Source organism: Colletotrichum tamarilloi (assembly GCF_030869305.1).
Source record: "Colletotrichum tamarilloi strain Tom-12 chromosome Unknown Scaffold_40.1, whole genome shotgun sequence".
NCBI classification, from domain to species: Eukaryota; Fungi; Ascomycota; class Sordariomycetes; order Glomerellales; family Glomerellaceae; genus Colletotrichum; species Colletotrichum tamarilloi.
In genome coordinates this window covers 146,426-160,522 of record NW_026849423.1, presented here as the reverse complement: position 1 = coordinate 160,522, position 14,097 = coordinate 146,426, and the positions used below count along the sequence as shown (strand labels likewise).

Below are 14,097 nucleotides of genomic sequence, written 5' to 3'. Positions count from 1 at the left end.
GGCTTAGATAAGGTAAAAAAAACACTTCCTAGTTGCCCGCGGACAGGGACTCGACGAAGAGAGATACAAGTCAAAAAGAATGGATGAACAATCCTCTCAGGTAAAAGATAATCAAAAGATCCATTGGAAAGAAAGTATGGGAAGAGATGGAAGACCAGGTTGACAGCCAAAAGAGGGGAAACAACGTGGCTTCAATGGTATGTGTTTACCCCGGAAAAAGAGACATCACAATGGCATCACAGTCGCATGGCTGTGGAGGAGACGTCTGAACCTTAAAGAATTATTCTCCAACAAGGTGACGAAGGAATCGTGTTTGGTTACTGCTTCAGAAGTTTGAACGCCGGGAAGCTTTAACAGGATCTTGGTTCTTTTCAAAGGTACAAAGTACATACTACGTACATACATCTTGAAGCCCCGTTAGGTGTGTCAGCGGCACTAGGTCAGGGAGCTCGGGCCACTCCTAAAAACACAGAGCGACTCGGTGGTGGGGCCAAGACGTCGGCTTCTTCCGCGTTGACTGGCCAAGCATCGCGAACCTCCAAAAATTATCGAGCAAAAGCGCGTCCTGCCAAACACCACAACTCAGCTCTTCAGCCTTGTCGCCTGCGACCTGCCAGTCAGCCCAATTAGCCTCGACGACTTTCGCACATCAAACGACAGCGACGCATCAAATTTCTGCAGTGCCGAACACCTAGAAATTTCGCTCCCGCCGGTCAACACAACTTTGCGACGACTAGCCTCATCCGGGTGACCTGAGGTCGCCCACTCCATCACCGACATCATGCCTAACAAATTCTCCTTCGACGACTCAACCTTCGATAGCTCACCGCCGTCGACGCCCGGTCAGACTCCACAGAAGAAGTCATACTATCCCTTCGGCGAAAACCCGTCAACCACGCCAGCCGGTCCTCCACCCTCGTCCGCTGCTTCCTTCACACCCCAAGGTGCTCCCTCCGAGTCCTACCTCGGAAGCTCCTTGTTGCAGGGAGTCACTGCGCAGAAGCCCTTTGGCTTCGGCGGTGTAAGTTCAAATGGGCCCAGCAAGAACCTCTTTGGCAGAAGCGACTCTGCTTCAGCGCAACCACTTGGCCGGTCGATTCTGCAGAGCGCCAAACCTACGACGAGACAGCCGTCGGCACTAAGCCGGGAACTTGGCGCGGGAAAGAGCGAGGTCACCTACGATAACCGGACTGGCAGGTATATGATACCCGACAGCTCGGAGGAAGAGGAAGAAGACGAGGACGATGAGGAGTACGACGAACGCGATGCCGCCGACGCGGAGATGGAGCGATACCTCGAAGCCGATATTGGAGAGGAAGACGGAGACGCTGAGGCCGACGACGAAGAGGTCCAGGATGACGACGACATATTTTTGAACTTGCGGCACAGCGCCCGTAACGACGATGAACTGGCCTACTCAGACGAGGGCGAAGGCGGCATAGGCGGCGAGGAGTCGGATCTTTTACTGCTCAATACGCCAGCGGCAACGGAGCGAATGCGCAGGGAGGCTCAGGATATTTTCCGTGCGTCGTCCATGCGTCGCTCGTCGGGCAACAGACGGACAGAATTCAAGTTCTCCGCAATCGCAAAGGATCTATACAAGGAACTGGGCATGGCTCAGATCAACGAGTCGTCAGGCGTTGTCTTGAAGACGGAAGACTTGATCAACCAGCTTTACAACGAAGGAATTGGTGCGCAGGAGGACCCCGATCAGCTAGACGTCTCGCTCGCCAATATTGTTTACCCTCTGGTGGACCTCTGGAATGACTTTGCCGACAGTTTACCTATGCCAGAGGGAGAGCACATTGCCGAGATTGGTCCCGGTCCCGAAAGTGAGCCGTTCACGAAGGCTGCCTACGTTGCCCAGTTGGTGCTTCAGATGCACCACACTCGTTTCGCTAACCAAGGCACTGTCGATACCGAAGCGCCGCCACTGCCTTACGTTCTGTTCCGATGGATCGAGGAAAACCACAACATCTACCCCGAGCAGTTCGAGATTGTCATGAATCACAGGCCGAGTCCAGCTTGCCATAGTCTCTTCTGGCCGACACTTCGCAGCGCTCTCATCCGTGGCAATGTCGATCTTGCATCAAAGCTATTGAGGAATGCTGGGTGGGAGTCCGTCAAGAAGGGACCCAGGGCCGATTTCGCTTACTCCGGCAAAGCTCTCGATAACCTACAACGTGCTGTCGGCATTGCGTGCGAGGCACTCGACATGTGCCCAATCACCAAGGGCAACTGGGATATCTTCAGCAGCGATTGGACGCTGTACCGCATCCAGACGAAGGGCTCCTTGGACAAGCTTCAGCGATTTGCGGAGGGTAAGGACAAGAACCTCTTCGCTGGCGATAGTGACGACAGCTCGTACGGAAGAGGCTCCTTGGCCGGTCTTGTGCGGAAAGCGGAAGGCCAGGTTCCATGGGACATCTACGAACATCTCCAGACCATTTATCAGATTATCATGGGAACACCAGAGGCTATCCTGGATACAGCGCAGGACTGGTGTGAAGCCACGATTGGTCTCTTTGGATGGTGGGAGGAAGGCAGAGGACAGCAGAAGAGCCTGCGCATGTCTCGCTCTCACGGCCTCCGCATGACAGCTACGCCTTCTACCCCGGAGACCTATTTCGAACGCCTGTCGCTGGCTTTCCACACGGCGGTTGAGTCTGACTTCCACTTCAACTCTATGAACCCTGTTGAAGTTGCCATTGCTTCGGCTTTCGAGTCAAACTTCGCGGCTGTCATCGGAATCCTTCGAGCATGGTCGCTTCCCATTGCTTCTTCAGTGGCAGAACTTGCCTCGCTTGGTCAGTGGCTACCTAAGCCCGAGCAGCCTAACTTGATCACGATGGAGAGTCTGGACATGGAGGATCTGGAGATGTTGGGAGTGGCTCCTCAGACCGCCGATGATGTGGAGGGCATCAAAGACACTACGCTTACACATTACGCGCGCGAACTTGCCGGGATCGAGAGTCTTTCGGAAGATCGCAGCGGTTGGGAGATGGCGATACAGGTCCTTGGTCGCATGGATTCGGCTGCGAAGTCAGAGGATATGGTCGGAGAATTGCTTCGGGATATCCTAGACCAGCTTGATTCTGAACAAGGAGCCACTGTGGATAAGGTCTGGAGAATTCTGAACGATCTCGGCATGATTTCCTATGCCGAAGAGACCGCAGAGGTACGTGCAGATCGCATCGAACTGTGCTTATCACCAAGCTAACCGTTTCTAGACCTACGCAGATATTCTCGGCAAAGACTCCCACAGATACGGAGAGGCTCTTTGGTACTACGCTCTGGCTCATAGACCCGGAAAGGTCCGCGAGGTGCTCAACCTCCTTATGTCGTACTCTTTGCTCCACTCCACGGTCTATCCCCCAGCCAACGATCTGGACGACCACCTCTACCGACTTCTGAACGAGCGCAGTCAAACGCTCGAAAAGTATGCCAAACAAGATCTCGAGGCAGCGAATCTCCTCGGGCGGATGTTGAGTGGTTACGCCACGCTCCGGAAATTCTACGAGCTTCGTGACACTGATGGACTTGCTGATATGTCACCTTACAAGTCTGCCAGTCTCCGGAAGCAAGCCGCCTCCGCCCTTGTTGCAGTCATCGCTAGCTCAGATGACAACATTCGGGGAGGCCTTTACGACGAAACCCGCGACGCAGTTGTCAGTGAGGACTTCATCCTCGCTCTGTTGGGCGAGGCTTTACCCTTTGTCAACCAAAACCCTTCGGTCATCACGCTCGACCAGATGGACACGCTCCTCAAGGCCGTTGAGGATATCCAAACAGTCAACTCCACTATCTTCAATGCAGCAGACGAGTTCTTCAAGCTTGTTCTGGCCTCGACGCCGGGCATGAAGGGCTCAACGCCTGCAGACTTGATGCGCAAGAGCACCAGCTCGCTTAGTGGAAGCTACATGCTCAGCGGAAGCTCCATGTTAGCCAGCCAGCTTCACCGGTCCATCAGCGGTGGCAGCGGCAGTGGTTCTTCTCTCGCCAAAACGAAGCGCGGCTGGGATTGGAGATCGGGACTCACGGCTGGTGCGTCGGCCGACGACGTGCTTCGTATACTTCGCTTGGGCCTGTCAAGAGACTTGGCAACCTTGTGGCTGGCCGACGCGGACAATACGCCCGTGTACTAGGATCGCATTGGACGTGTTGCGGGTGTCAAGCGCAAGCGCGAGTGGACTTTGCCTCACCGGTAGTAGTTGTCCTCAGTTAGGCAAGGGATGGCATTTGGGAATGGGATTAGGATGGAGTTTGATGATGACGTTGTAAATGGAAAGGCACCCAAGAAAGTTTCAGATGTATAATACCATTGGTTCACCTGAGAAGTTGCCGACTTCTCTTTGATGACGGGGTGTCCCGCGTTGTTGGATTGTTTAATTCAAGATTACACTTTGTACAGCGGCTAGCGGGTGACAAGTAGAGCCATGAGAACCATGCTGTAGGATGAGACTTGTCGGAATGACTTGAGCCAAATCGTAGTCCATGATCTTGCCAACTTCATAGAGGCCATACAGTCATTCGAAGTTGTCGGGGCTAGGAGCAAAACTTCATGCCTGAGGGCAAACACAGTACAACACCGTGCGCAATACGACCACTGACTGTAACAACGATTTACCGACGACATGCGAATAAGGAAATACCAATTGAACACCGTTCAGCAAGCCAAATCCTTGTACACCTCACGTGGCGGCCATGATACTTCGCCGAGACTCATTCATTTTCTCTGTCTCTCAATGCATGCAGCCGGCCATTTTCCATTGTGAAACGCTGCCAATCCGGTAAAGATGCACATCTTGTCAACGGTGGCCCGATCCATCACGTCACGAAGCCTAGCACGCGTCGAACAGGTATGCTGGTTTGATATTGAGCCATTGAGGAACTTCAAGCACGTAAAAGTGGAACAGTTACTGACATTCTCACCAGATTCAATCAAATCATGGCACGTATGCCCGGTTTTTCACGTGCTCCTGCTCCCTGTGTGGTGCAGAGGCGCCTCGTCCATCAGAAGACGGCATGCACCACTCCCGCTTGACGCTGCCTGGCAGTGGCCCCGTCATTGTCGAGCACAGCAAGGGAGGAGTCAACCAAGCTGGAGCTTCTGAGTCTCAAGCGGTATCTCTTCAACCACCGGAAAGGCCAACGGCTCCGTCAACCTGGGGCTCCTTTGGTAGCAAGATCGCCAAAGCCCGGCCAATCCCAAAGGTCGTCAAGAAGGGCCCCGCGCCAACAGGAGTGAAAGGGCACGCTTCTGGCTCGACATCATCATCATCATTATCATCATCATCAAAAGCGACAACAGCGCCATCGTCAACGGGAAAAGCCAAGAGCGCGAAACGGAACCCCTCACCACCGGCGTCGGCGCAATGGGGCGCCTTTCACGCGTTACAGGTCCAAGGCCCCGCACCGAACCCGAACCCGCCACCCAAGCCGAAGTTGCTGTCGAGACCGAGGGCTGGCGCACCGGCGCCGCGGTGGAAGCGCAACTCGCTTACTGCGCAGGCGAGGGCTGGGAAATGGGGCGGGTTTCATCAGGAGCAGGGTGCGCCAGCTTCTGGGCACGTTGTCGACGGGGGGCTGGTCGCGTGCGATGGACATTGGTCGAACGTCGATCCTGTCGTTGAGGGAAACCTGGAGCTGGGTCTGGAGACTTCTCTGTCAAAGAATGTTGGCGACAATTCAGAAGAGGTGGGGGCAAAAGAGGTGCCACCCGAGGTTTTGATAGAACAACCTGTCTTGTCAAATCCACAACATGGACAGAACGCGGCGTCTATATCAACCAGCAAACGGGGGAAAGAAAGGACCAGAGCGGTTCCTAGAACCAGATCTCGGAGCAGCGGGCCCAGGAGCGCTGCAAGATCGGGAACTGGGAGCTGGGGAAACTTTTTCGAAGATATCGAGAGGAGCGATCCTGAGATCACCATGATGACAGGCAGCGAAGAGGAAGCAGATGCTCCGGCGCCATCCCGTAGCACCGCTGACGATACCGCTTCATCATCCGCTTACGTTTCTTCTGAGTGGGACGCTACATACGGTACTAATGTATACCCCGAACCAACACCAGACCTTTATGAGGATATTCTACCTCTGCCTTCGAGGCCCCACGAACCCAATGCCTCAAAAGCCGAAGATATCCCAGCTCTCTCCCCCCGCGCAGGACCCGGATTTATCACCCAGGCAGAGGCCGCCGCCCTCATCGATAGACTCTCGCACCAGAGGCGTAAGAGGAGGGTCCCGACTAGGAATACACCCGGGCTCAGCCCCGGGGAAGCAGAGTCCAGAGACTCATCAACGCAACGACATCCAGACCAACACCAGCCAGCAGTTCAAGAGGATATGACGATAATGTCCAGACAGCAAGCGCTATACGTCCTGCTCCAGGAGCCTGTGGAACCGGTGCCTCGGGACATCAATGAGCAAGAGCATGCTACCATCAAGGAAGGGCGAAGATGTCATTCAGACATCGTTTCCGCAGACCAACGTCTCACAGAACAACGTCACATAAAAGAGTATATGAGAGAGCGTAGCGCAATAGACCGGTATTCAGAAGAACGCCGGGGAAGAGAACGTCACGCAGAGGAACGCCACATAAAAGAGCAAGAATTACGCACAGAGGAGCGTCGCATCAAAAAACTTCGCAGTGCAGAAAGGCGTGTGGAAGTACTCCGCGAAGAAGAACGTCGCGCTCACAAAAAAGCACGTCGGGCAGATGAACGTCGCGCTGCAGAGTTTCGCACGCTAGAACGCCGTATAAAAGAACTAATTCGCGAAGGAGGACCTGGCCCCGAAGAACGTCTCAGGGAGAAATATGCTAATTTCCAGGCAATGAAACAAAGTCGCCCTACTAATCTAGCCAAGGAAGCCTTGCGGGATTTTGATGATATCCTAAAAGAACTGTCTACGGAGACAGTTGAACACCATCATGAAGTGAACTATATCCGGGATTGGCTCTACTGGCTGAGAGGACTTGTTTCACATCTGGATGAAGGCCATAACGTACGGGGGTTTTGTGACCTCTGTGAGCGGGAGTCTCACAAAGTCCAAAGACACCATGTCATTCCGAGAAGTCAACGTGATCGCGACCGATTCACTATTAAAGAGATGAACGAGTTGCTGGAACTTTGCCTTCCCTGCCACATAAATTTACACAGAGCCATTCCAAACGAAGAACTTGCTGGCGAGTTCAACTCTGTGGCGCGGATTTTGACACATCCTCGATTTCAATCCTGGTTGGTGTTTGCGAAAGCGCATTCTATCCGGGACCTCCACGGTCTGATGAGACTACCAGATGCATATGGCACACTTGAGCTGTAAGTGCTTGGGACACTGGGTGTTGTATCCATGAGGGGGTGCAATATATTAGAGGTGCCTTCCCCATGGATACAACACGCACCCCATTACGGAATTTGAGAAGGATAGCTGATTAACTCCGAACTCTAGGGAAGAGGATGAGCGCCGACTCCATTTGCTTCGTCTTGAGAAACACCTGGCCAAGTTCGCAAGCCGGAGGCGCCAGGACTATCTTGCTCTGCGCGACTTCCTGAAGACTCGTATTCCCTTGCCCGTTAGACAAAGCGAACTCAGACATGTGCTCATGGATCAAAAAGAGGGGCAAAGCTGGAAAGGTCTTTTGCTCGAAAGGCTTCGCAACGAGGAAGAAAATCGCGGTTTTATAGTTACTGAGAAAGGCTCTAAACGACTCAGGAGACGACGCAGGCGATTCGGCTCATCAAGTAAAGTCTGATCAGCAATTAAAGCTCTATTCAATCTCGCTGGCATTCTCTTGGCTCAGCTTAGGTACACGATCCCTGGACTTTTACCTACTTGCACACACACTCCTGTCGCCCACTACCTCACCGTATAATCAAGAGGGATTTACAAATTACTAAGGGGCTGTCCTAAATCAGTCAGCTGTTATTCTTGTATGCATGCCATAACAAACATATAATCAACTCCTGGTAGCATTCATGGCATAAACTCATTATTGTGAAGCCAAGCCTCGAGTTCTGCTTCGCGTGCCCATAAGCAAAGCGCGCGTCCCATCGTAATGGATTTCTGCTTCGCTGCTATTTCAAGCTCCGTGCGCTACACTCTCACTGGTCATGTCAGAGGGATTTAGGCTACCACTTATGTGAGTCTGCTCCCCTTCCATCTCTTGCCCTGAGGTTGCAATGCCCACAGACTGCAGGAACCAGTCCATGCGGGGGTCATCGTTGCCTGGTCCACGCTCGTTGGAAAAGGCAAAAGCCAACGCTTGAGCCAGTGGCTCTAGACTGACAGCTTCACTCGCGTAACGAGCAGACATCTTGATGCAATGTTTACGATCTTTGTGTTGGATTGGTGTGATTATTTGATTTTATGAAAGCGAGAGGGCTGAGACGTCTGACCTGTGTTCGAGCTTTTGAGATTTATTATACAAAATGGCGAGAGATTTCTATTTTCATAGTCGAAAATCATGGTGTGACCAATATTGATGCCAGGTATATGTCTTTGTTCGTTCTATGTGCCCAATTCCCACTATTGAAGAGACCTCGCCGGAGGTGTTCGAATGTTGACTCCGCGGAGCTTCCATTGAACGACATAGGCAATAGCAAAGGAGGTGATGAAGGCGGAGAGCCCCTAGGGTTTAAGACCGGGGTTTTCGCTAATACCACCTTATATAAAGATAATAAATAGATGAGCTATTGTTGATATTAAGACTATATGCACTTATATTGATTCCAATTCTATAACCTACAAAGCTAATATATTTCTAAGGATATGTCTTGTTATAGAAGGTTAGTTTAATTTCAAACCAGAAAAAAGATAGAATATTAAATCAATACTCACGTCTTATATTCTTAAGTCAGTTTAGGTAGCAATTATGCATAAAGCGTAGTTTACTTAGTGTTCTTAAATATATGATACGGCCCCGGCGGATTATTCCGTCGGCGGCTGGTCTTAGTGATGTAGACTGGATCGTAATATATGATCTATATATAATATCAGCTTAAAGTTAGCGTGGGAACCTTTTTGTTGCGTCTGGACGCCACTAGCACCGAGAGCGGCTTGGGTCCACCCGATGTGACCCTACAGACTCTCAGCCCAAATTAACGGTCTAGGCCTGTCTTTCGGCTGACTGTGTTTATGAGTGCCGACCCCCTGGCTACCTGTAACTTACTTCTTCCTCATCCTTCTGTCGCTAAATGTGGCTGCGATTTCTGTCTCTTTGCCTCAACTAACCCTGTGCTCCTGAGAGATGGAGAATTTTCGAATTCATACATTCTCCGCTCTACCCTCTCAACCACCACGGCCGCAATCTACACGGAATCCACACTCTAAGGTCCGTACCGGTTGTACTATATGTGAGCCTACCCGCGCATCGACCGTCATGGAGCAACAACGCTGCAGATGCTAATCATAGACTGCCAGGCAAGTAAGAAGTGCTTGGATCCGCTCTTTACTGTCTATGCACAAGAGTTGACTGTCTTGGCCGGCGTTTCCTAGGCAGAGGCGCGTGAAATGTGACGAAACCAGACCATCTTGTCTCCGTTGCATCAAGCGGAAAATCACATGTAGCGGATTCCAGGCGACCAAAACGCAAGTTGGCTCTTGTCGAACCCTCATCCCAACCGTCAAGATCCCTTCGATTCGATCCTCACCAGGCTCAGCAATATTCCGCTCTGAATGGGAGAAGGTCTATTTCGAGACCTGGATCTCGGCCAAGACTGAGCTCTGTGGAGATGAACTCTTCGACGTATTTTCCGTCATGGTCACGCAAGTGGCAACTGAAAACTGCCTCTTGTTGGAGGCCGTCCTGGCGCTCGGGGCGCTCAAGATTGCGCTGATTCAACAGACTGATCTGCTTCCGATGGAACAGTCAAGATCAAGCGTGCATTATCGTACAGCGTTATCGAGATACGGCAACGCAATGCGTACCTTGGTTGCCGTAGCCGCCGACGAGGATACAATCAGCACCATTCTCCAGTGCTGCATCGTCTTCTTCTGCTTCGACCTACTGGACGGAAACCACAAGGCAGCACACGTTCACATTCACTATGGAACTCGAATCCTCCGAAACTTTCTGAGGGCTAGATGCCCCGGAACGGACCTCGATATTTGCGCCAACTCTCCTGCGCCCTATCTCATTGATGGTTCAATGGTTCACATCTTCCAAAGATGCAATTCCGTCTCATACGTACATCTCGCGCCCAGAAGGCCGTGTCAGCCGTCCGAACCACAGCTCGACACAGGAGTTGACACATCTACAACTCTCAAGACAATCTTACCCCAATCCTTCTCTAGCGTAAAAGAAGCGGTCAGATGGCTGGACCTAATCCAGAACGCCCTCTTCGCCCCCGTCATTGCCTCGAAACAGCCGTCAACCTTGGAGGACAGGTGGAAAACAGCAAGGGAGCGCTTTCTGGAGATTCTGGAAAATTGGGCCGTTGCATTCCGGCCCCAGGCAGCGCGGGAAGTGCAGGCCGGCGGCAACAACCCCCGAACGAGAGAGCAGGTTATAGCGACGGAGATGCAGTGGCACAACGCCTACATCTTCGTCTACACCTCGCACTATCATCACTACCCGAGTCTAGTGGAGATGGAGTCAAGATTCAGAGCCATCGTGAACTTGGCTAATCTCCTGACAGATCGGCCACACCGAGTCAAGCCGGTCATACCTTTGACTATTTCTGGTTCCCTTCTTCCTCTTTTTGGTATGTCTTAATGCAAGATCTTCTCGGGACCTCTCTGCTAAACGCTGGGAACAGTAGTAGCGAACAAATGTCGGAATGCCGAGGTACGGCTGGCCGCAGAGAAGGCTGTTCATCGGCTAAATCACCGGGTGGAAGGACTCTGGGATAGCCGTGCAGCCCTGGTCCTGATTGAATGGGCCAGGAGAACAGAGGATGCATATATGGCCCAGTTCGACGACTCCGAGACGGTGTGGACAAGACTTCGTGGCCGATACATCCTTTTCGGTGGCCGGCAGGGTGACCAGCCGAATCAGGCAGTTGTCGGGTCTCAAGTCCTTGAGGACGGGGAGTGGGTGTATCACGAGGAGACATTAACGTGGTGATTTAGTCATCTGGCATATCAACTGTAGAACTGGACTTGTGCCAACTCGCCTCCGATGATGGAAAGGCTGGACCTGCATGCCTTGGATGAATGCAACCCGGAGCCAGCCGTACCCGCGGTGTCCATCACGTAGTACAAAGGCCAATGGCGGACTAGAGTAATTGCTTGCAGGTCGTTGAATGCCCCACGGCTGCTATAATGCCGAGACTCGTCGATGAGTCGCGGTATGCTGTGCTGATAACGCCGCCGCGTAAGGTTGCAATGCAACTTCAAAGCAGAAGCGGACAAGACTCTAGGAATGCTGATTGAGCCATTAACACTCTTAGAAGTTCCAGGTATCAAATATGAACACTGCTTTGGCATGACTACAATCTACGTTCCTGCCGGCACATAGGGCCTCTTGATTCTTCTCTATATTGGCCTGTCATCTATTGCGACCTAATATGCATGACCACGAACAGTACTTACCCCGCAGGTTCCCAGCGGCTACGACGCACCATACATACATCATACTCAGGAGCTCAGGGAGCACTCCTTGGTTCAGAAGAACTAAAGACAAATCACGTCCAGATGAAAAGTTAGCACACGACAAGGTGGACACCATAAGTAAGCGCTAACCAGGATTCACCCAGCAATAGCCAGGAAACATTGTATTCGGACAATAAAAGACATGTTCAAAATCGAAACTTGTATACATAATGAACTTAGACCGTGCTCAAAAATAGATTTCTACAGCTTCTTCACCAACCAACCTCGTATCCGGTCTCACGATCACTTTCAGCTATCTTCACTTGGGAGCCCCTCTAATAAATCTATAGTCAATCGCTGAAACCTCGCCCCTAAGACCTTCGACTATCGAAGTTAACTTCTCTAAAGGTATCTGACGACTCCAAAGCCGTTTGACGAGTCTTGAAGCCTCAACATCTGCTGACATACGTCGATACGACTTACTGGCCATAACACCGGCGGGGCAGGCCCTGGTCTTGGTCATGCATGTTGGGTCGTAACACTAACATATCAAGCCTTATTTTAACCCACTTAATTCAGAAAACTAAAAAAAGAACAACGACCAGATATGACCGGCATATCTACTCAATCGAATTTGTCCAAGTGGTGCAATAATGCACCGAATCCACAGCATATTGCTGGATGCCTAATCCTATGCTGAGCCGCTAAAAACCTGGTTTGTCCAAAATAGGAAATCTCGTTGCCTTAGCCAATCACCCCACGATATCATCTCCTAAAAACGCCTAAGTCGAACTCTAATGGTCCCTTGTGAAACGGGTCATTCCCAGGTGCCACAATGACACTGAGCTTATTCATACCCAGCGCTCAATCTGCATTTACCAACAGAACCTGCTTCCACTTTCGTCCTAGATTGATGGAGAAGATTGGGCTTCCTGGTCTGAAGCATTGCGATATGTCCATGAAGCTTTATCTGTCCATGTCATATGCAGTGAGTCTTGTCACTAAGCTGCTTGGTATGAGTATTGAGCGAAATCTTTACAAAAAAAAAAGTGGCAAGAGAGATGGAAATGAGCAGCCCATGTCTGCACCAAGCTACTATCATCTAGAGAGGATCCCATGAGGAATGAACTTTTCTGCGTGCTTATATGCCTAAAGTACAATGAAAAGCGATGTCCAATCCTGGGCTCCACGCTGAGGTTCACCGTGCCACTAGCTTTACTTTTCTTTTCCAATTTTCTTATACAGGTGATAGGGCTGAAGAGCCCATATACAGGAGAAATGTCTGTAGAACTTTCAACCGTACACAGGTTCATTAGTTTGCAGCATCGGAGTCTATGACTCCTGTGGTAAACTCTCCGGACTTTGAAGATCCTTCAGTAAGCAAAGTGAATGGTAACTGGCTTGGCGTACGAGGTTTCCTTTCCCGCCCACTGGACCGAACCAGACTCAACACTTCCATGGTTCCCCTGGGAGATGAGCGTCATACGAACCCTGGCTTGCAGCACAAGTCTTCAGCTATCTAGCCAGACTGTTCGGCGCTCATCAACCACGGAGCAGCATCACGATTCCAGCTTAGTGGCCATAAACGATAGAGGCGGCTTTCTGCATGTAAGCACCAGATGATAGATGTTGTGGGAGCTCGTGATGGAGCCATTTGAAATACAAGGGTCTCAGAGGTCGATCTCTCATGAACATTCTTGTATATAAATACAGTCTTGGTCGCCCGACGAAATAGAACGAGTAACCCTCATCTTCATATCAGATCCTCCTAATCTGCCTCTTTACTAAATCTTGCCATACCTCAAGTTCGAGATCTTTTACTTAAATAAGACATCATGTTGTCCAACGTCGCCCTCATCCTAGCCGCCGTCGCCGCCGCACCAGCCGTGCTTGCTCAACCTATCGAGCCCGCTGCCAATGTCTCCCCTCGCCCTGTCGACCTCGCTACTCTTTGGGGCATTGTTGCCACCGAGAAGGCTGTCAGGGATGTGCGCAGCGATACAGCCAAGATGAAGCGCCAGAATCCGGGAAACATCTGGGCGTGTGACAATATCGGCTTCCAGCAGCCTTGCTCTGCTTACTCTGTTCCCAACGGCCAGTGGTTCAATATCGAGGGCCTGTCCTTGAACAATCGTATCTCCAGCATTGGAAGTGACTGGGGAGCGAATTGCTGGGCTTGGGAGTATGTCATGTCCATTCTTGTTGTTTTTCCTTTTTGAATTTAGCTCAAGGCCCTTTCCCGTCACCTTTCCATTCACTTCGGGGTTTCCAAGACTAACAATCTCTTTGCGGTAGCCACTTCGACGCCAATGGCTGCTGGAACGAAAATGGGACACCCGCTCTCGACATCACTTATCCCGGACTTCGAGACCTCACTAGCCTTGGCTGGAACGACAAGATTGGATGCATCAAGTGTAATTTCTGGGCGTGATCGGTGGCGTCCTGCGCAGCCCTGATAAGGACCGACGGCCTGTGTTCGTTTCTTGAGAGTACTTGCAAATCTTGTGCGATGCGTCTACTTCTTCTAGCCTCAAGATTTGCTCATCTTCAGGGCACACACCTCTG

At 51.4% G+C, this 14,097-nt stretch overlaps 4 protein-coding genes across 4 annotated transcripts, besides 1 other annotated feature; all 4 read left to right on the top strand.

Moving 5' to 3' along the window:
• Nucleotides 1-781: 781 nt before the first annotated feature.
• CTAM01_09733 (nuclear pore complex subunit Nup85) lies at nucleotides 782-4,145 on the top strand (the record flags this gene model as incomplete). Its single annotated transcript, XM_060525749.1, has 2 exons — nucleotides 782-3,178; nucleotides 3,231-4,145. 2 exons carry the CDS (start codon nucleotides 782-784, stop codon nucleotides 4,143-4,145), a joined length of 3,312 nt encoding a protein of 1,103 aa, XP_060379625.1.
• A 651-nt stretch (nucleotides 4,146-4,796) lies between these two features.
• On the top strand, nucleotides 4,797-6,751 carry CTAM01_09732 (uncharacterized protein; the record flags this gene model as incomplete). The annotated part of the gene is made up of 4 exons (XM_060525748.1): nucleotides 4,797-4,859; nucleotides 4,936-5,124; nucleotides 5,401-6,505; nucleotides 6,651-6,751. The coding sequence occupies 4 exons, from the start codon at nucleotides 4,797-4,799 to the stop codon at nucleotides 6,749-6,751; spliced, it is 1,458 nt and encodes a 485-aa protein (XP_060379624.1).
• A 2,648-nt stretch (nucleotides 6,752-9,399) lies between these two features.
• On the top strand, nucleotides 9,400-11,065 carry CTAM01_09731 (uncharacterized protein; the record flags this gene model as incomplete). The annotated part of the gene is made up of 3 exons (XM_060525747.1): nucleotides 9,400-9,424; nucleotides 9,654-10,703; nucleotides 10,764-11,065. The coding sequence occupies 3 exons, from the start codon at nucleotides 9,400-9,402 to the stop codon at nucleotides 11,063-11,065; spliced, it is 1,377 nt and encodes a 458-aa protein (XP_060379623.1).
• Nucleotides 11,066-11,488: 423 nt separating this feature from the next.
• Nucleotides 11,489-11,575: a sequence feature (Short protein (CTAM01_09730, KAK1492779.1) was converted to a misc_feature.).
• Nucleotides 11,576-13,367: 1,792 nt separating this feature from the next.
• On the top strand, nucleotides 13,368-13,963 carry CTAM01_09729 (uncharacterized protein; the record flags this gene model as incomplete). Its single annotated transcript, XM_060525746.1, has 2 exons — nucleotides 13,368-13,714; nucleotides 13,828-13,963. 2 exons carry the CDS (start codon nucleotides 13,368-13,370, stop codon nucleotides 13,961-13,963), a joined length of 483 nt encoding a protein of 160 aa, XP_060379622.1.
• Between the last annotated feature and the right edge of the window lie 134 nt (nucleotides 13,964-14,097).